The sequence below is a fragment of the Diachasma alloeum genome, unplaced genomic scaffold, assembly GCF_001412515.2.
Source record: "Diachasma alloeum isolate Michigan unplaced genomic scaffold, Dall2.0 Dall_scaffold_00209, whole genome shotgun sequence".
In the NCBI taxonomy this organism is placed as follows: Eukaryota; Metazoa; Arthropoda; class Insecta; order Hymenoptera; family Braconidae; genus Diachasma; species Diachasma alloeum.
The window spans coordinates 1749019-1770938 of NW_021680374.1; the positions used below are offsets into that span (position 1 = coordinate 1749019).

General features: G+C 36.6%; 1 protein-coding gene across 2 annotated transcripts in view; it reads left to right on the top strand.

The window, feature by feature from the left end:
- LOC107036538 (A disintegrin and metalloproteinase with thrombospondin motifs gon-1) overlaps positions 1 to 21920 on the top strand; it is a 75510-nt gene that overhangs the window by 4184 nt on the left and 49406 nt on the right. For both annotated transcript variants that reach the window (XM_015254567.1, XM_015254568.1), the window contains exons 2-4: positions 11522 to 11626; positions 12715 to 12875; positions 13330 to 13455. In XM_015254567.1, the coding sequence (XP_015110053.1) occupies positions 11522 to 11626; positions 12715 to 12875; positions 13330 to 13455 (392 nt within the window). The remainder of the gene's footprint in view (positions 1 to 11521; positions 11627 to 12714; positions 12876 to 13329; positions 13456 to 21920) is intronic.

The window sequence follows — 21920 nt, forward strand, 5'->3', positions numbered from 1 at the left end:
GACACGTCGCAGACGTGTCTCCGGGCAGACGTCCAATTGGACGGGGCCAGGGACACTACCACTGACGATCTGAATCTCCCAGCATTAACTCCCGCATTTCCACGAAGTCAAACGGAATAATTATTGCAATTGCGGGGATCGGACGAGCCGCATGAATTCAAAACCGAGGAGGGTGAGTGGAATTCCGAGATTGATCAAATGATTTGTGGAGCTGACTGATTTACATCTCGAGGATTCTCCATTCTTCGCCATTCCTCGCATTGTTGAGATGAAAAATGTAATTTCACGGACAATTTGATTTAACGACATGAAATTAAATGGAACTAAATTCAGCGATTTTTTTTTTAATTTCATCAAATTACGAGACAATCGAGGGAATAGGGATTTTTAAGTGCTGAGTTTCCCTGAAGTTTTAGTGCAAGCGACACTTGTAGAAAATCTCGATAATTTGTCGCGCAAAATTTAGACGAAAATTTTTAAACGCCCGGAGGTGAGGCGTCCTTGCACGTCGTGCAGCCACGCGTGTGCCCTGACGACACTTTTCCCCTTAATAACCGTATCGTTTATGTCTTCATCGCATATCCTGTTCCGAGATATCATATTATATCGAAGGAGTAAGCAGTTTTTTCTACTGAGAAACTAGTTCATATTCGTAAAAACTCAAAACATGAAGTAATCATTAGAAATAAAGATGAGTGAGACCAAATCTACTCTGTTTCCTCACGAAATTATTCCACTTTTTCCTTCCAATTTCCAATTTTCATTTCAATTTTCAATTTATAATTTTTCAATAAAAGAAAACGAAAATTATCACTATTTTTTTTTAAATTTTGGACTGAGAAAGTATTTTAGATTCATTAAATCTCAAAACATCAATTACTTAATCATTTTATTTATTTATTCATTCATTCAATTTCGAATTTTTCAATTGACCAAAAAAACTGGCAATTCCATCGAAAAAATTTTCATTCGAGTATTTCCTTCCCTCAATAATCATAATTAATCCAATTGCCCCTGGGTCATCGACCGTTTAACAGTCCCCTGATCCCAAAAAATCGATTTCAATCCGCAATAACTCCGGCAGAACTATTAAGACATTCCAGATATCTCGGGGGGTCATCGCACCAGACCATTAGAAACGGAGAAAACTAAAAGCGCAGAGCGAAATAAGAGAGATCTCCGGTTTAATTCCACCCACCCCACCCCTCCTCCCCCTCCTCTCTCCGTACTGATACTGATGAAGGAGCGTTGCGAGTAAAATTGATCCTTTTATTAACAAACTCACCTCGTTATAGCCGTGACAAGATGACATAAACGTATCCCATCACGCGATTTCGGGAAATGCTTATGCAAGTGCGATTGCCCCCCCCCCTCCCTCCCCCTGCCCGTGTTTGACGTCAGCTCCGCCGAGGTTTTGAGTTTTATGACGGCTGACCGGTGATAGACGCTCGGAGAAAACTCCAGTGATAATGAAAAAAAAATCGCGTGTTTACGATTCTTTCATTCGGTGAATTTAATTAAATTTTTGATGGAGCTTTAGAATTCTGTTGTAGTTGTTACTGCAGAGTGAATTTGTTGATTGTTGTCGTCCGGGTGACTTGAGTTCAAAGATTATCGACATTTTGATTTATTAGTCGACCTTTAATCGTCAAAACAGTCGGAGAAATGATCTTTCGAATCGTAAAATTTTTGTGGGTCTGAGGAGTCGATGAAATTAAGGCCACGAGTTCGAAAAATCATGGGTTTTGCCCCGTGGCTTTTGACAAATACTCAAGAGTGAGGTTTTTTATTTGGAGTCGTGGACTATCAGAAAGAAATTGGAATGTCGTGGAAAATTTAGTAGTAATTTTCAGGGGAGCGACATTGAGTTCGTTTTATGAGGGAAAAATCGGGATTTTTCAAATTTCACTAAAAATTTAATAACATTTACAGTTTTTTAACATCAGGAGGACGAGAATTCCCTAATTTCCGTGAATTCTCGATCAAAAGGTGAATATTCGGTAGTAAATTACGCTGAGTGTTATTTTAATTGGAAGTTCAAGAATATATTTCCCCGAATTTTCCTGAATTCTGTTGAATTTCGTGGAATAATTGAATCGCAATCTGCAATTAGTAATTTCCAATTATACAAGTCCGTAAAATCCGAGGGGAACTGCCACTTGATGAGAATTCCAAACAAAATTACCGAAATATTACTTGTTTTGTGAGATGACAAGATTTTTTACAAATTTTCATTTACTTTTCCCCATAAGTTATTTTCATTCGCGAAAACATTCGGAGAAATTATTCTTAGAATTGAGAAGTTGGACGCAGAAAAATGATTTATTTTAATTAAATAAACTTTATTTGATTCTAATAGAGGATTTATTCGATTCAAATAAAGTTTATTTAATTCAAATAAACCATTTTTCTGGGGGTGATGAGATTTAAGCTCATGGATTACGTCATGTGATAGACAGGGATAAAACCTTCGGAATTATAATGTTAGAAAAAAATAAAATGGGAGAAAAATCATGGAATTTCAAATTGCGCGAAATAATTGAACTAAAATTTACAGTTGCAACTGATTTTTTTATGTTTCATGTTCCATGTTTTGCATGTTTTTTGAGATGAAAAGGTTTTTCCCAAATTTCCATTTATTTTCCCCCACGTTATTTTCATTCGTGTTTGCAAACCGCAAAAGAGACCTCGTAAATCGATGACTCACGTCCCCAGAAGCCCAACCCCATGAAAAATCATGATTTGTTTATTATTACCCAAAAAGCCAGTGCACGCCACCAATCACTCTGAGCACTATTGAAATTGCGTAACCTTGCCAGCTGGGTTTACACTTGCTGGCACGTTTCTGGCTCATTACTACGGGTGTTATTGCGCCCCCGGGGGAACTCCAAATGACCATTTTTCGCAGAGTCATAAATTATCATTGGTTGAAACACTGTCGAAAAAAAATTTCCATTCTCACGGTGTTAAAATGTAACACGTGTGCATTTGAGAATCCGAGAATGGTTTTCGAGTATAAAGACTCGTGGGTGTCATTGTCCAGTGGAAAGAGGATACTTCCTACGTTCGGATTATTTTTGGATTGAACTACACAATTCATCCAGGAATATACGCGATCGTAATCGAATCATCATCTTTGTTCTTTATTGATGTTTATTTGAGATTCTGTTGATAGGGAATTTCGTGGAAATGTTGCGATTTACGCGAAGTGAAAGGTTTGGAAATTTTTGGGTGGTAATTTCGAAAAAGTTCTGGCGAAATTTATTCATTTATTTTTTAATCCAAAACTCAATTGTTATGCAGAAAAAATTGAAATTTTGTTTAAAATTATTATCAATTGTTCCATGCTAATAGAGAATTCTGTAAAAATATTATGATTTATGCGGAATGCAAGATTTGGAAAATTCAAAAAACTTGTGGTAAAATTATTTCAATTTTTTTGAAACTTAAAAGTAAATTCTAATGCAGAAAAAAATTGAAATTAATAAATGAGGAAATTCTTTCTTGTGCTTTAAATTCCCCATAAGTATCTTGAGTTTTTCCTGTTTTTCTTCTAATAATCCTGAAATTTTCCCCTTAATTTCCTCCCGGAAATCGTGAACAAACGGAAAAATAAAAAATAAAAAATCGTGAGTAGTCAGGAAAAATAATCACATAAAATGATAAACGCCTCGACTGATATTTGACTTCATTGTATCAATTAACTCTCGAGGTGTCTCACATCTCATTCAATACGTATGTTTATCCCCACAATCTTGACTGACAGCGTCCAGCCAATGTGTACATTTCCTTCAATGGATGCAGTACGCTGAATCAACTGTTCCTGATTGACGGGAAGGATAAACTCAGTGGCAAAAAAGTGTAGTTTATACACGTGGAAACTGCGTCATTCGCGTGTTCGATTATCCCGCGATAATGCAACCGTCACGACAAAAATTTCCTAGTCACTGCGGGGAAAAATGCGAGCGTAATTTCTATTCGTTGGAAACCATTTTAGAGAGGAAAACTTACGTTTCCTGATCATTACGGAGATTTTCAATCATCAAAATTATTGGTAAAAAAACTGTTCATGTCAATTTCAATGGATACACTTTTAGATTAAAAATAATACGTTCGTATTTTTTTCTCAACTTCTATTTTCTTGTAAATTAATGATAAAAGCTAATTTTTTCTCTCAGGGTACAAAAAACAACGAATTCTCTCGCAAAAAAGAATTCAAATAATTCAATTTTAAATAACGAATTCAATTCAATTAATTAAATTCGTTAATTTCCCTCAAGTAAATCTGTTCCACTCCATCAAATATTCCCAATGTAAACACTGAGAAATACACTGTTAGAAATATTTTGAAAATTAAGCAACAGTTGCACTTGAATTCTCAATCTTGTGAATTTGAATTCAATTTAACATAAAATCGTTCATCGAATTAAAAATTCAGGGGAATAGTTGTTTGAATTTTCAAATTATTAAGTAATCTCCCTCGTCACGCAAACTAAAAAATAGCAATTCCAGTGAATACCCCAGAACTCAACTGATTTCCAATAACAAAATACACAAAAATTTCGTGTGAATGAGTGCATTAAAAATTTTTACGTAAAATTTCAGAAGTAATTTTCTAACAGTGTGGTATGATTTAAATTCAAGTTCATCATCCTCACTGTTTACCCCAAAACCACAGTGCTATCAAAACCACATGTAGCCCCACACCTCGTGGCACATAACAAGATCCCGCGTATCGATAAGATAACAGAGTTTACGGAGGCCCCGCAAAATCTGCAAGAGTTCGTTAACATCCATGAGTAGCAAACCTGAAATGAAAAAAATTGAGGAGGAACAATTAGCGAGGGTACTAGGTGTGGTCTGGCGATTGAAACGAGGCATTTAGCATATATGCTAATGCCTCGTCATTCATCTGTCGTCACAGTCGACTTCGTCTATCGATACAACTGCGGGGCAGACCAACCGGAGGGGAAAACGACTCGATTCTACCGTTGAATTATGTGTTTTTCAGTTCCATTGTCTTGTCTTCGGATATACCACCTAGGCACATACATCTGCGGCCCATTCAGTCACTCCCCATGCATGAAACACACTCGTGAGCCCTCACGATAACACAACCTGGTTTTTATAATGCAGTAATAACTGCTGGTAACACCACTGGGCGAGTCCAGTCCTTTCCCTATCTAAGACGAGTCGAGTTGAGGAATGTGGAACGTCGGACGCGACAGGGTGACCGGTGACCTGGAATTATCGAGAATGTTTTTTTTTTCGATGCACATGCGACAAATATTTGTGACCCCGATTGTTAACTGCTCCGCGGGCATCGATCAGTAGGGGAATGAGAGATTTGATCCGGAATAGCGGCATTTTTGCGCAATCCGCTGGATTATTTAGGTTCTTCGAGAAGAAGATACTAGGAATTTTTCTATATTTTTGGAGAGTTTTGTAGGAGGTTGAAGAATGCATTCTGTACGGCTGAAATTTCTGACACACTTTTTGAAAATGTTAATTTTTGTTGAATTATTCCATGAAAATTGACAGAAATTCAAGTGCATCACAGTAAATTGGTCCTGGTTATTCATAATTTTATGGAAAACTAAGTAAATTGGGGAATTCTGGTTTTTTCATTGAATTGTTAATGAAATCTGAAATTTAATGATTTTGTCACTCTCCTGACAATTACTAGACAACTGTCCACGATATTTCGATTTTTTTTTGCCAATATAGAGTGCGAAATTAATTCTTTGTAAATTATTCATGCAGAAAATCGTAATTTCGTTATTGTAAATTTCCAATTTTATGGAGAAATCAGTGGAAATAGTTCATTTCAGCTGAATGATTCCCTGCAAATTCATATGAATTGAGACAATTTAGGGGAATATATTTTCAAATCACCGTAATTTGCTCGTGGTTATTCATGACATCATTACAAAATTAATTAAATTAGGGAGCTCTCGTTTTTTTGCTGGATGTCAAAAAGACATCCTATTTTTTTCAGATTATTAAACCCTTCCCTAATGTTTAAAAACAACAAACTAAATCAAAACCTCCCACATTGAATCCCCAAAATAATTCCTCACCATTCCCACCGCGAATGTGACTTTCTCGTCTCACAAAATTGAAAAAAAAACCCCAGGAAATTCGAGATTAGTTCCATCCCACCAGTCAATTTAATTCTATTATCATCGAGTAGAAATTATCGTTAGCATCGAATGCACGGAAACGGCTGACAAAAGGCAATTGAGGCTGCAAATCAATTCGATATCTGCAACATCCTCCTCACCGCACATCCCCCCTAAAATGTTAATCTCTCCCTTTTCAGTAGTCGATCGGGCGTTGAAAAAATTCACGAGAAAATTAATGTTGATATTTTTGCTCGCTCCATTTGTCCGAAGCAAGCCTTTTTCAATTGTCTCTGGCCACAGAGCCGTAACTTCCGTCATTGAATTTGTGGTGGTGTACTTTATTCCAGCGGATAGTCAGTGATTTATGAACGACAGAAAGAATTTCCACTCATCTCTGTCGTGAGGGTCGTACCAGTACCTCTATCAACGACAGATCGGGTACTGGACACGCCCCCCAACAAGATTTCAATTAAATCCGACAATCTCCCTGGGCAAATGTATTTATGCAGACTGTTGAATTACATTCCATCAGTCAGACTGATGTGTGCAATTAAATCGAACACTTTAGGGGGAAACTCTCGACGTTTTAAATAAATAAAAAACACTTTAAACCGCACGATTCAATCTCCGCGCGAGTGGTAACATGGAATCGATTATTGACCCCGACTGTTTCGATTTAGATTGAGCCGCCAGTGCAGTATCAATTGCCCCCGTCTTGATACGAGGTATTTATAGAGCCGCCGGCTTTTGCTTCCGGGATTGATCCTGAAGGGAGAATATTATTGACTCGGTATTAGGGGCTGGTAGAATTGACACCGACGGGCGCCACTTTGACGGGACCTCGAGTATTTGCGATCTGTACCACAATTGTGCGTATTCAGCGCGGGTGAGTATTTGCGGTGACGCGTGACGCGCGAGAGCTATTGTAACGTTTACCTTAATACTTTATGAACACTTGTATTACGTTTTTGGTTATTTTAATTGCTGGGGGGTTTTAATTGGAGGGGAAAATAGGTATTATTCAATTCAGGATAGCCATGTTCATAAATCATGATTACCGGTAAATTTTGAAACCGTCAATTTGTTAAGATCACTTATTGAAAATTTAAATAAGTCAATAATTTTTCGTCTTGAAAAATTTTTGCCGCTCGAAAATTTTTAATTTCATTGAGTTTTCCGAGAAATAGGAAATTTTATGACTCTTTCCCCCTAAATCGAATTAAAAATTATTAGTCAATTTTTTTTAGAATGTATCTTGGAGCCTGAGGCAGATTTTATTATTTTTATTTTGCAATCCCTTTTGAATTCCAAAAAAGGACCGTTTCATCTTCAATCACGAATGTCTCCTGATCGAACGATACAATTTCGCTAAATCAAATTCCATTTTGAAGCTTGAAAAAATATCTCGAAAATAAAAAAAAAGTTGTTAAATTTCACTCTGCGGTTCCTGCGTTATCAGCGATTACCGACGGTTTATGTAAATAAGAACTCCTCTTTCCAAATTGGAATTGATTCTTTCTATTTCACCATTGAATTCGTGCGTCCTTGGAACAGCGACGGGTCGTATAAATACTCACCGAAATAATGAATATTTAATCACCTCATTACTCATTAAAAAGAAACATAAAATGAGCAATAATACACCATGATGACCATCATTACGTAAAAAAATCTGTATTCTCGAGGCAGAAACTAGAAAAACCATCAAATTGACATTTAATTGTACACTTTATTTTTGATTACCACCATCAACTCGATAGACGATTACGAAAATTAAATCCTAGCGCGGAAGATGGAGATAAAAGAGAATTGAAGATGAGCCATGGGTTCACCGGCGCGTGAGAAGCACCCAGTTGACATCAAGGTCAGTGAGTTGTTACGGCGGAGCGATAGTACCTCTGAATAGTAACTTTGAAACATGGAGCGATATTCAATCGACCATCTGGTATCTATTACGCAAGAGGGAGAATTGAAAAAAAATCGGCGTGAGAATTTTCAGAACTTTTTTTCCCCCAACTGACGTATTTGTTGTAGATAAAATCGATAATGTTTTGAAACATACATTTTTCCTCGAGACATTGCAGGATTTTTCATGTATTCAATTTAATATTGAAAATTAATTCAACATCGGGAAGTATTTTTTGATTGATCTGAGACCTCTAGAGTAAAAAAAATGAGTGAAATGCGGGGAGAACATTGCGTTATGAATTTTCAGTCATGAAGAGGCGGAAAAATCTGAAATATGGCTTAAAAAATTTGTTCATTTTATAGAAACCAGATGAAGCGAGTTGAGGCTGCCCTGAAGAGGATAAATAATTTAAAGAAATGTTTGAAAACACGAGGTGGGGCCGCCGCCATCTTTGAAGCCCCCTCCGCCAGAGGGAGGAAATATCCAAGCAAGATGGCGGCGCCCACAACTGCCAACCACATCGCGTTTCGCCCAGACTTTTTCTTCCCCTTTTTATAGAAAATATATACCACAAAATTTTTGCCAGCCTCGGATTTAATTCGCGGTATAGATTTCTCTTGACGTGATGTGTGACGGATTAAAAATCAATTATTAAAAATACCAGATGAATCGTCCTCAACCCCCGGATACCCGAGATCCCTGAGAAAGGGAATGGAGCTCTCAACCCATGGAGAAACTGAAGCAAAAGAATCACCCAAGGGTCGATTGAAATACGTCCTGTTGTCTACCTGACTCCGATGGAAACTTCAAATTCTCTTCTCGGTAACGGGTCGCAGAAGCCCGATAAATCCCCGACGTGACTATTCGCGGTGTCGGCTTCACGTTTTGCCTATTTTTTGAGCCATTAATCTTTATTATGCTTTGGACATTGCCGAACGGTGCGTAATGATGATGAGTATTCACGTCAGTTTGCCGGGGAATCTGAAGGGATAATCATGGGGATTTGAGATCTCGTGGGAAAAAAAAATCAATTATCATTTGGGATGAGGGAAGAGGAATTTCATGCATCTGATGATTTTAAATTCCATTTATATCTTGTTTTATTATTTATCATTATTATTAATAATATTTGTACTTTTTCAGTCAATTGAAAATTCAAGAATATATTTACCTCCATTTTTCTAATTTTTATGAATTTTCAAGGAATAATTGAATTAAATTTTACCCGTTTTACTGATTTTTCGATCAGCTGTTTAATTTTCAATTACGAAGTGTTTCAAAACTTAACTTTAAATTTAAGTACCACTTGGAAAAAATCCCCAAGAACCGGAAATTTTATCTAAAAATTTTTAAAGTGAAAAACTGGTTTTAGAAAGATAATCCCAACCGGAAGGTGTTCATCCCTAGCGCCACTTCCCTGATCATAAAATACCCCTGCCGACATATCCATACAAAACCTGCAGATATCGCGACAGAATCCGAATGCGTGCATCCAACTGACAACTCCTCTTCCTCATCGTATGATACTGAATGGCCACTTGAATATAGCCTGGGCACCAGCGGCATTATACGAGTTGCTCCAAGGACCCGAGACTCACGAATTTGCATTGAATAGTTTAGACTTTAGCGCGCAGATAAAACATCAAAAGTCCGCAGTATCGCATTCATTCGTGTTCGAAGATTGTTTTTCCCGTTTGGATTACGAGGAACAAAAATAATGATTAATTTATTAATTCGTTCAGTCGTTTATGATGAAAACGGAAAGTCATGGATCGGGATTTCGAAGAGACGGCCTTACACGCACATTTTGTAGACCGATATCACGCCGAGTCGAGAGTCTTAGGTCAGGGTTAAACGTTTGGTCAGGAGATATAACTAAATTAGCAGTGGGAGCACTGAAATTAATATTTTGGGGAGAAGAATAATTTCACGGAAATTTGGCGATAATTTTTCCTACTTCGCGGAATTATTGTTATTTTTATTCAAATGCATGTCTGACAGATCTACTTCTTTTTCACTCGTTCCCACAAATGTTCTTCACAGAAAACGATTAGTGAAAATTCCCCATTCCTATTTATTCCAATGCGTCGACCTCGGCATCACGCAACAGTGAGAAAGCCAAACAATTCGAATGGAATAAGTAATCTCGTTGAGAAAATCCCACTCAACTCTTCGACAAATAGAATTAAACATTGATTTGTGAAATTCCGAGTGGGTCACAGTGCACGAACAATGGGACACTCGCAGCGGGGAGTGAAAATCTTAATTGTGGATAAACGTGAATCATTAGAATATATATCCGACTGTTTAGAGAGGGACAAAAATCATAATCCGGGAGTCAGTTGAGAGCGGAGAACAATGGAGAGACCGGGAGGCTAGGTGACGTGCTCTATCATTCAGTGACATATGCGTAACCTTTGCATGGCGCAAATATCGTGATCAGAGGCGAGAATTTTTCGACGAGAGTATTAATATCAAATTAATACCACTAATGAAAAAAAATGTTGAGATAAATATTACACCCATTGGGCCTTACAGTTTTTTTCTTAAATAAAAAATACATTCATTCCTCGTGAAATGCCAGTTTCAAATTGTAGAAATTGTTGTAATTATATTGTAGAAAAAAAATACATGATGATTTCTGAATTTACGCTACGTTTTTGTTACATTTTATTATTTTTTTGTTATTTTTTGTTATATTTACAGCTATAGAAATATTTGATTCATCGATATTCAATTGAGAAACGTTGATTCAATTTCTTTAAAGTGAAATCGGATCTAATGTCTCTTTCCTGGAAATTACTCCAAGAAATTTCAATTCTTTTTCAATTTTAAAATTTTTTTAAAGATGTATTGAAAGACTAATTGACAATAATGGGAGAATTTTTCGAAGCCGCGTTGACCTCCGGAACGCACGTCAGATTCCCCTGAATACAACGGATTTAATCAGTCATTAATGATTTATTGATTTATTGATCGAGCATCAATAAATCATTAACGACGAGTCTCGGTGAATAATTGAAATCACCGCTGGAGAATGAATATATTTATCACTCGAGAGTCGTCCTTGGGTGATAACGCCGACTGATGGAGTTATTATTCCACCGATTCAAACGTGCGAGAGGGATTAGCATGGAAAAAAATCTGAATTGATTCTCAGCAATTACTCGTAATCTCGGGCACTCCAGATAACAGATGAACTAGTTCAATAAGCTGGGGGCAATTGGTGAGGCTCTGGAGGATCGCGATGACTCAATGTGGCGCATAATACACGCGTTATCAGTCTTGACGTTTGTCGATATTCTGGGAGATTGCACACTGGCAGGAAAATTAAGGGTACGGGCAGCAAAAAAAATTATTGAAGTCTCTCTTGTGAGAAGAACTGTGAAAATGATTAATTTTTTGCTTCTCTAAATTTGTTTTTTTCATTTTTTTGTTAAGATTAATTCAGAGGATGAATTGTCATTTTGTTTCTTTGTTATTTCAGTTTCACCGGATTTTGTGAGGAGTGAGCAGGAGGTGAATAGTAGACCGGGAGGATTTGAGTATGTGCAGCCGGTGAAGATCAGTCAGAATCAGTATGAGGATCCTCGTGAGTAGAATTTTTGAAATTCGGAGATGATTTTATTGGGGATGTAAAATTCTTCTGTCTGAATTTTGTGGAGACGATTTATTGAGAGTGAATTAATTATTTATATTATTTAATTGTAATACTTTTATTGGAATAAATGTGTCAATCGTCATGAATAATTTGAGATTTCCTCCTGAAATTACTCAGTTTACATGAGAACTTCGTTCATTTTACAACTAAATTGATGCAATTCAGCAAATGCTTTAATTGCCTAGAGTATTTTCCTGGTTATTAATTTTGCTGATCACCGTGATTACTTAATTGATGTATAATCATCCAATCAATTCCCATCAACACTGAGTTACTGCTTACAGTAAAGTTTCGTAGAAAATGGAACATTTTGATGAGAAAATTTTAATTCAACTTTTATTCAAATCTCAACTCGAGTTTAATTCCAGAAAATTAAATGGTTATTGGATGCTGATAGGATTTATTTGAAAGAAATGAACTAATGATTTTATTGCATCAAAACATTTTTATTGAAATAAATATGAAAATATTTTAGAAGTGAATCGAAAAATTTCAAATGCAAACACAACAAAACATCTCTCACACGCAACTCAGCGTAAATGCTTCAATTTCGCAGAATATTTTCCTGGTTTTTAATTTTTCTGATCACAGTGATTACTTAATTGAGGGGAATTGATTGGATAATTATGCAATCAATTCCCCTCAACACTGAGTTACTACTTCCAGGAAGTATTCATGACTCCTCAAGTATTGTAATACTAAATCAATTGTCCACTAGTCATTAATCATCCGATATTCGAAACTATAATCCAACTGTCTATTCAAACCTAGGTGAACATTGTTATTCATACTTAAGCCAATGGAATGACAGGATCAAATTCCTGATTTGCATCGCCTAAAAGCCTTTTTGTACCCTCGATACAGATGACAAGATTACTCAATGATCTTTCTCATAATGTCCCCAGCTGTGATTAATCATCGGTAGTCAAACGACGTAACCGGTTTTCTTTGCGTTATTCTGTTGTTTGAATATTCTGAGGTCCAGTTGATGATTGTTGGATGATTTTTTTTCTCGCCAGCTGTGGGTGATAACATTGCCAGGCGACATCACACCGGTCATTTCAGGCATTCATCCGCGGAGGTTTGGGATCCTCATCCGCAGTATGAGTTCACCGCTTTTGGGAGGCTATTTCGACTGCGGCTGACGCACGATAATAGCTTCATCTCGCAAGCAATAAAGGTGAGGGTTAAATTGAACATTTTCGACGGTATCTAAAATGAAATCTTTAAACTCTATGAAAATAAATGGCTTGAAATTTCATGGGGGACTTGGAATTTTTAGAGGCATAAGATTATATTCAATTTTTATTGACATTCAATGAAATTTCTTAAATTTTCATAATTTTTTATTAATGTTCGTAAAATAATTGAACGGAAATTTATACTTTCCATTGGTTTTTCAATATAATTTTAAATTTTCAATTACGAAATTCCTTGAAATATCAGAGAAACAAAATTATAAATCAATATTATTATTGATCAATCATTGCTATTCATTTTTAATTAATGATACTAATGAATAATTGGATTTGAAAATTGAAAAATTAATGCTTCGCATGAATTTCCTTTTGAAATCTGTGAGTCAAAAAGTTGAAATGTCATTCTGAAACATTTGTTGTGAATTCTCTGTCAAGGTGACACACATGACTAAAAACAAAACAAAGTGGGAGCCCCCGGGTCATCAACTGGGGTGTTTCTACACTGGAGTCGTCGACGGCGATCCCAAATCCGTTGTTTCTGTCAGTCTCTGTCACGGAATGGTGAGTAAAGACAACAATAATAAACAGTGTCGTTGAACTTTTATTTATACAGAGGGTAGTTTAGGCGGTGATTTAATAAATTAAATTTGGGCACCAGTCTACAGAGAAAAAATTGAATATTTTGGACCGTTGACCAGAAATTTTCCGGAGAGTGACATTAAACTCGATTTAGTTGAAAAAAAATGATGAAATTTTTTATTTCACTGAAAATTCAAGAATATATTTACCAGAATTTTCCTGAGTTCCATCAATTTCCCTGAATAATTGGGCTCAATTTTCCAGTTTTCATTCAATTTTTTTAAAAATTTTGTCTCTTCAATGACATATCACAGTTATAGTTCCCCAGAATTTTCAATTCTTTGAAATTTCTATGAAACTATAATGTGATAAAAATTTCATAAGTTGAATTTAACAATTGAGCGATTTCAATGCTCCCATGTGGAAGCAAAAAGAGCGCGCTCTCATGGAGATGAATTTTACTTTCATTGAGACGCATAGTGACTGAATCGCTCCTGAAATAATCAACGGCAAACCGCAGTGGAGTCCCGGTGGCCTTCTTCACGTGGTTTTTTCTCTTTCTGTCATTGCTTATGCCGAGAGTGTCCAGCTGAGAAATATCCGATAACACACGCACACGTCGATTGCTCTTTGTATCGGAGACGGCTCATAATTATGGTAATGCGAGACAAACCGAGAGACTCTTCGAGGTATTTGAGCTGTAGAACTGACGGAACATAACGGAATAACTGTTTAAAATTTCTGGGTGAATTTCCCAGAGGAGAATTTCCCACTCATTCGAGGCACTAGCTCATATTTGAATTGAAGTGAATATTTTTTATTGCAATTTATCACTTTGATTAATTCATTTTAAGAATTACGAAAAGGAATTTTCATTTAAGATCGGGTGCCCTCGAACACTTTCTAAACAGGAAATACTTAAAAATGCCGTCCGAGATGTTCTAAATTTCCGAATGAATTTTCCAAGAGGAGAATTTCCCACTCTTCGAGGCAACAGCTCATACTTGAACTGAAGTGAATATTTGTTTATTGCAATTCATCACTTTTATTAATTTATTTTAAGAATTAAGAAAAGGAGTTTTCATTTAAAATTAGAAGAAAAAAATTAATTCAATTAATTTGTTTTTTACATTGTATTTCCGCGGGACTCTTGACGCTGTGAACATAAATAAAAATATCCATCGTTCCCTCGACCATTTTCTAAAAAGGGAATTAGATAAAAATGTCGTCCGAGATGTTGTACGGCATTTAGCTAATGCCGTCATCACTCAAATTTACGCCTCCCGCATTCGTATTCAGAGCATCTACTCGAGGAAATTCTCCCCCTGATGACGAAATCCAGCGCTCAGTGAGTGGAATTCAATTGACACAACTTCCGTAGCAGGTACAGCACTGCATAGGAAGAGCTAAATTTCCGAAGGAAACAATTCAATGAAGCTCTAGCAGTTTAATATAGGAATGACGCTGACGAAAATTGAGACTTGAGGTTCGTTCGAACAGTTGGAAGAAAGGGGATAATCCAGGCATCGGCGGAGCCTCCAGACCGGGAGTGCATGTTTGTCGTGCACTTGGCAGGTGCCCAGTGTAAATAAATGATCGGTAAATGCGGCTTAATAGATGATATTTCGTGGAACACGTCGCGAATGGTGGCAATTTCCAACTTCTTTGATTTCGGGAAGGGCAATGTGTCTTTTTGAAATTCGAGTCACCATTTGAGGCCATTGTACACACATGTGGCACATGAGAGACGAGTGGAGCAAAAATCACCCAGAAAATTTATCGGAAATTTCCTCAAAGTAGTAAAAATTAAATTCATATCTTTAATTTCCGGTTTTTCAAAGCAAAAAAAAGGTGTTGCCTTTTATTTTTATAATTTTTTTCATTATTTGTGGTTCGCTGAATGAATATAACGAATACTTTGCCATTAAATTTCTGAAGACGTAAAAATTTATCGGAAATTTCCTCAAAGTCCTAAAAATTAAAATCATATCTTCTGTGTCCGATTTTTCAAAGCAAAAAAAGGTTTTGCCTTTTATTTTTATAATTTATTTCATTATTTGTGGTTTACTGAATGAATATCACAAATACTTTGCCATTAAATTCATAAAGACGTAAAAATTTGTCTGAAATTTCGTCAAAATCCTAAAAATTAAAATCATATCTTCTTTTTCCAGCTTTCCAAAACAAAAAAATGACTTGTTATATTTTATTCCCATTGATTTTGTCATTATTTGTGGTTTACTGTGTGAATATGACGAATACGAGGCCATTGAAATCACGAAGGAGTTGTCTATCCATCTGTAAATCCAACTTTGCTGAATTTAACGTCCCAACAGATGTGAATTGATGGCAAAAGCCCCGAGGAAGAACACGCAAAATCCTTAGCCAACTATTTTCGATCCGGAGGTCAACTGGCGTTGATTCTAGAATACGTACACCCAATGGGGAGTCTTGCAAAAACGATCGGATAAATTATCGGATGAACGCAGGGAGCCTTGGCAGGAGTCGCACGAGAGGGTGGCATTTTCACGGCCACCGGATCCCCGCGACTCGTACTTTTAGTCCGTTCATTATCCGGTAATGTGGGGTACTATGAAATGTCAACCAAATGGGCGATCACATATTTTTTGGGATAGTTGTACTGCGGTGGGAACGACGGTGGAGCTCCACCCGGATGCGAGAAAAAAAATGGGAGCGAGTGGATGTGAGAAATACGAGGCTTTTTGGCGGAGTGAAATGGCAAATAAAAAGAGATACAGACCAGCCGACCAGTCTACGCGTGGCCATCTCGAAATAGTTGCGGTTCAAGGTCGCACGTACAGGGAATCCAACGGTCCTGGTAATTCGCATGGATGAGGCCTTTTGCTTCCGAGTGGAAGCACTGTACTCGGCAAATCCGAAATTGCCAATTTTTTGTGGGTGGATTGTGAATTTTGGCTGCGGGAGTTCGAATGTTTTTTTAGACCGAAAGTTTATCGACGATAACCGTAAAATAATTTTTTAAATGAGTCCTATTGTGGTTTAAAATATTTTCCCAGTGTCATCTTCACCGAGTTTCACCGTGAGGTCGATTGCATCGTCTGTTGATGAAAAAAAATATTTTGAAACCAATATTCAGGGAATGCACGGAGAGAAATATTCAATAAAAATTACGTGGAATTTTTCCGGAACGTTTGGTAATTTTTATCTGAATCTCATGTGAAAAATTACGATACCGTCACGTAAATTTTTTGAGTCGATTCTGTAATCGGGGAGTGAATTGCGGGTTCTGTAATTTTTACTGAACATTTCTCTCCGTGTGGGAAAAAATTTTAACGTTGGGGCAATGTTAAATTCAATGAATCATTTAATTCAATTTCAAATATATTGTCATAGAAACTCCTTCAATTTCTCCGGGGTTTTTGGGGAGGTCTGAGTGGGATTGGCTCAGTGATAAAATAGGTTAATGGAATATTACAATTTATTAGTAATTTTCGGGAGAGATGAGAGACAGAATCAAGGAATTTGAAATTTCGGTGAAACGAACACCAAAATTCCCACAATTTGTTTACATTTTCAATCACAACGTGAATATTCAGGATCACATCCCCTGAATTTATCTAATTTTTATTCAATTCCATTGAATAAATACATTTCTGACTAGAAATTCCCGGTTCATTTGTCTTCCGACATCTTCCGCCTCTGGAGCCAGTTATTGAGGTCCCGTGCAGACATTCGACTGTTAAGACACGTAACCTGAGTAGCATGTCACTGAGCCTTCAGATATATCGCATGTTTCAGGAGCTGACGCATGTCCGTGAGCTGATTGAATTATCAATTGAATAACGACGCCTGAAAAATATCTACAGAATTTTCGAAGGTGTTTGAAATTCCACGATTCAAAAGCGTCTGTCAAGGAGATACATTCAGTCACCTCAGGGTAAATCTACCCCCGGATATTTATACTTTCTCAACTACCTTCCACCCGATTGAGGCCAGAATTTCGAATTAAACATAATTTAAATTTGAAGATTAAAATCTAAAATAAATTCTAAAAACATTCTCCTTTTTTCATAATTTATTTTAGATTTTTTGGTTAAGTTTGCGGTCGATCCGAAGTCTATAATTAATCTATTATAAGTATAATTAATAGTAATTATGCAGTTTTATAAAAAAATCAACTTTTCAAGGTTCGGGAGAAGATAAAAATCTAAAAAAAAATGAAAATCCTGTGTCCAATATAAAAATTATTGTCATTGTCACACTTTCGTTATAAATAATTCATGTTTCTGACGGCCCTAAAATGGCATCGGTTGAACGCTATTATTTTTTTTTAATGATAGAAAAAAGAATTTGAAAGATTAATGGCCTTAAAATTAGAATTCATTTGTAATTCTAAATTTTTAACGATGAATAATTATTTTTTCGGGGATAGAAAATGTTTTTCCCCCACTCGGCGCCTCAACTGGAGTCCATTCAAACAACTTTAAAAAGACGTCAAGCTCCATAACTACATTCATTTTTCCACTCCGTCAATTTGAATCCCCCCATGAATCACAGCCGGAGTGTACGTCGGTGGACATCCATGGGATTGATTCCGAGTATTCGAGAGAACCCCAGTCGAGCCGTACGCTCGATCAGCGGCAGTCAGTGAGGCGCCTCTCTGTTCTTCGGCGTGGTAACAGGCACGAGTAAACATCCCACTGGCATAAGTCTTCTTAACTCTCCTGATGGGCTTTAATGGGATGGAAAAGAGGATGAGGGAGGAAACCACTCGATACTCCAAGTCACTCGGCCTGATTAGTTCTCGCTTTCTAGAGAACTGGCATTTTTGCTTGAATTTTCTGGGTTAAATCAGGGGATTTCGGAACATCAGGACATTGAGACATAACTTATTTCACTTATTTTCTCATAATTTGAGGTCAAAATCAACGGAATTACAAATTAGTTCAATTAATTTATTTTTTAATTCAATCCTTCAATGAGAATTGAAAAACTTGAATATTTCAATTTTATATAAATTGAAATGAACAAACATTGTAAAGTTTATTATAAAATTATAAATATTTATGCGGGTTCACGATGAGTTAAATGATCTTGATTGCGGAGAAGGCAAAGTTACAAAAATTGAATTAAAGAGGGAAAAATTTAAAAGTTTTTGAAATACAATTTTAGATTTGTAGAATTGTATTTAATTTTCGCATATTCACTGTAGTAATTTAATTTAGGGGAGAGAGAAATCATGAAATTTCGAAATTCCAAAATATTTCCCATGTCTGAGCCACTGAAAGACGATAACTCCCCAATTTATGTGAATTTTCAAGTAAAACATGAACATTCAATTCCAGATAACTAAAATTTCAAGTTTTCATTAATTTTTTCATCAAATTGTGAATTTAAAATGACGAAATTCCTGTAAATTTCCGTAAAACTGTAACTCGATAAAAAAGATACGCAAAACAATCGTCCTTGAAAGCTTATTTTTCGTTCACCAGCACTTGACCAATTTACCACCAATTGACGGTATAAAAATAGGTAAAAATTGGATTTCATATCAGATAATTGAATTGTGGGAGGCGCGCCAGAATCGCTGATAGCCAACGAGCGGGGTTAAGGTCTTGGTCTTTGATCCGGCCACGTGCAACCAGCGAGTACTGAAGTATCCGTGAATATACGAAATGTACATTCGTAATAATCCATCGGAGAGTGCGTCAGTATTGCTGATTAAATAGCCGCATATCTGGCGCCAGATTGCATTAGTCTATCATTCATTTAGATATCTCCTCGGTACAAACTGCGATGGTGGGGGAAGAAAAGGCGCAAAAAATGGCAGTTGTCAGTGAAGTTCGAGGACAGAGAATCAGGCATTCATCTCTCGTGTTGACTCCACAATGCTGTGGTAGCCCGTGACATCATCGCACTCACAACAGTGGCCCGAAACGATACGATCTCTTTCGGTGCTGTCTCGGGAGCTTTAATGCCATGATTTATGGGTGCACGCGTGGGAGCTGTGCGAAGTCGCTAATTGTCGATCTACCGTGGCTTTATTCTCCGTTTTTTTTCGTTCCTTTGAATGCTCACGAAGGATTTCTCCAGTTTTCCTCGCGTGTTTCCTTATTTTCGGGGACGAACGACTTTGATTTCAAGATAAAATGCTGTAAAAATTGAAATTTCAGGGATAGTTGACTGGTAATTTTCAGGGGAGTGACATTGAATTTTATTTGGGGAAAAAAATCATGAAAGTCTAGATTTCAATGGAACGTGAATTTAATTGAAGGAAATATTGATACGAATTTTCCCGATTTCTGTTAATTTTTGTGGAATATTTGGACTCAAATCAACATTTCCATTGTTTTTTCCACAGAATGTTGAATTTTTAATGACGAAATTCCTTGAAATATCAGTGGACCCGGGAATTTCAGCCAAAAATTGGAAACTTAGAGAGAAAATCCCCCGACAATCAGAACTTCAAATATTAAAATCGAGATGGCGACTGAAAAGGAAAATTCCAAAAACAAAATCCTGAAATGTAAGAAACTTTTTCCTTCTGCGATGTGACCTCGAATTATGGAGGTTTTGTTCATCGGTGAAATGTTTCCATTTCGCAGTGGAACAAAGCAATGTCGAGTTGCAATTTTTACTTCCGCAAACGTAATCGGTTATCATGAATAATTTGACCTGTTAATCGTTGTGTCACAATCGGTGTATCTAATTGGTTCATGAGCTGAAAGATTTCGCATTCTCATCCTTCAGAAATATTCAGCAGTCGTAGATAATCATAACAGAGTGAAACACAAAGGAATCTGCAGCAGAAGGAAAATGAAAACTCCCGGAGAACACAACAAAGAAAAAATCTGAAAAAAATACGTTGCAGAGTTGAATTAATTATTTGTCTGGCATTTCTTCATTAATTCCAGATAAAAATCCCCGAAGTACAATTTCACTGAGAAATATTGAAACCAAAAATTCAATCTATTTTCATTTTTCTATAAAAATTCTTGCGCATAAATTTTTTTTTTCGCTGCAATCCTATTCTTTTCTCGTGATAAAATCCGAGAAAGAAAACGTGAAAAATTTATGATCAAGAATTACATAAAAAAAAAATTCATAACATTTTTGAGCGAATTTTCGCAAAAAAAAACAAATAAAATCTATCGATAAAATTTTTGTAAAACTTCAATAGAGTTATTATAGTGTTCGAAGAGAAATGCAATAAAATTTCTTGCAGAGTTAGGTTTTCCTATTGAATCAAAGCTATTTTTTATGCGAAATTTCTCTCTTCATCACTGAAACATTTCCTTTCCTCCCAATTTCCATTAACAAATAAGAATCACTCATTGATCCATAGATTACCGCAAATGGTTTTGTGAAATGTCGTTAAAAATCAAAGCGATAGTGAATGGCTTTGTCGGCCTGCACCCGTTTATTTCACTTCAATTTGCGTGCATTATCCACGGTATTACACAGCCCCTTCGTTATTTCCGCCTGGTTGTCGTCACGGCTCAGAGTCAGTGGTTGTGGTCATGAGTTTTTGGGGTCTCATCCCGCGAGAGGGCATCAGAAATCAGCGTCGCGTAATTCACGGCCCTCGTAAAGGAGTCGTGGCGGGGAGAAAGGGCCGGCGATGGGTAGACGCTGAAGGTTTTCGGGGGCCCGTTGACTCGGGCACGCGCGGCGATTTTGGCTCCCTCGGTTGTGTGTGTGAGGAGGAAAAAAAAGTGGCTGCAGGGGTCGTTGATATTTAGACGGGGGACCAAACGCAAAAAGCGTCGTTAAATGCCTCAGCCTTCCTCGGAGGTCCGGAGTGTAACGTGCCGGTCAATGGACCCATTCGTTGCATTCCCGAGAGACTTCATGTCTCAAAATCTTGAGTCGAAGGAAGATTTTTTCGGTCCGTGGAGAATTCTAGTATCTGAGAATTTTATCTCTTCTTTCAATCATGTTTATTTCCATTTGAGCGGACCCGCCGGATTTATGAGGCATGGCAATCAGTTTGGTTCAACATTAAGGACAATTTCACAATCGTTGAAAAATATTTTGACAAATCATTTTTCTTAATTTTAATGGATGTAATTTCAATTGATTGATTTCCGGAGAACTCTGTGAAAATTTGATTTTTTATTCGATATTGTGATGGAAATATACGCAAATTGAGACATTTTCAGAGGCTATCGCCTTGAATATTTAATTTATTCGAAATATTATCCCGTTTCGTAGTTGAAATTCACAGTGAGTTCCCAATTTCGGGCGAACTTTCATGCGAATATCATTAAAATGCTGTGCCAAATGACTTATTTAGAATTTCGATGGACTTTTTTTATTGAAGAATTGGTTGATTCTAGGGCACATCAATGGACAATGAAATTTTTGTATTTTTTCGCACTTCTAAATTAATTAAAAAACTGCTACTTGAGCACGAACTCGACCAGAATGTTTTTATTCATATTAACTTGCGTTTATAATTTATT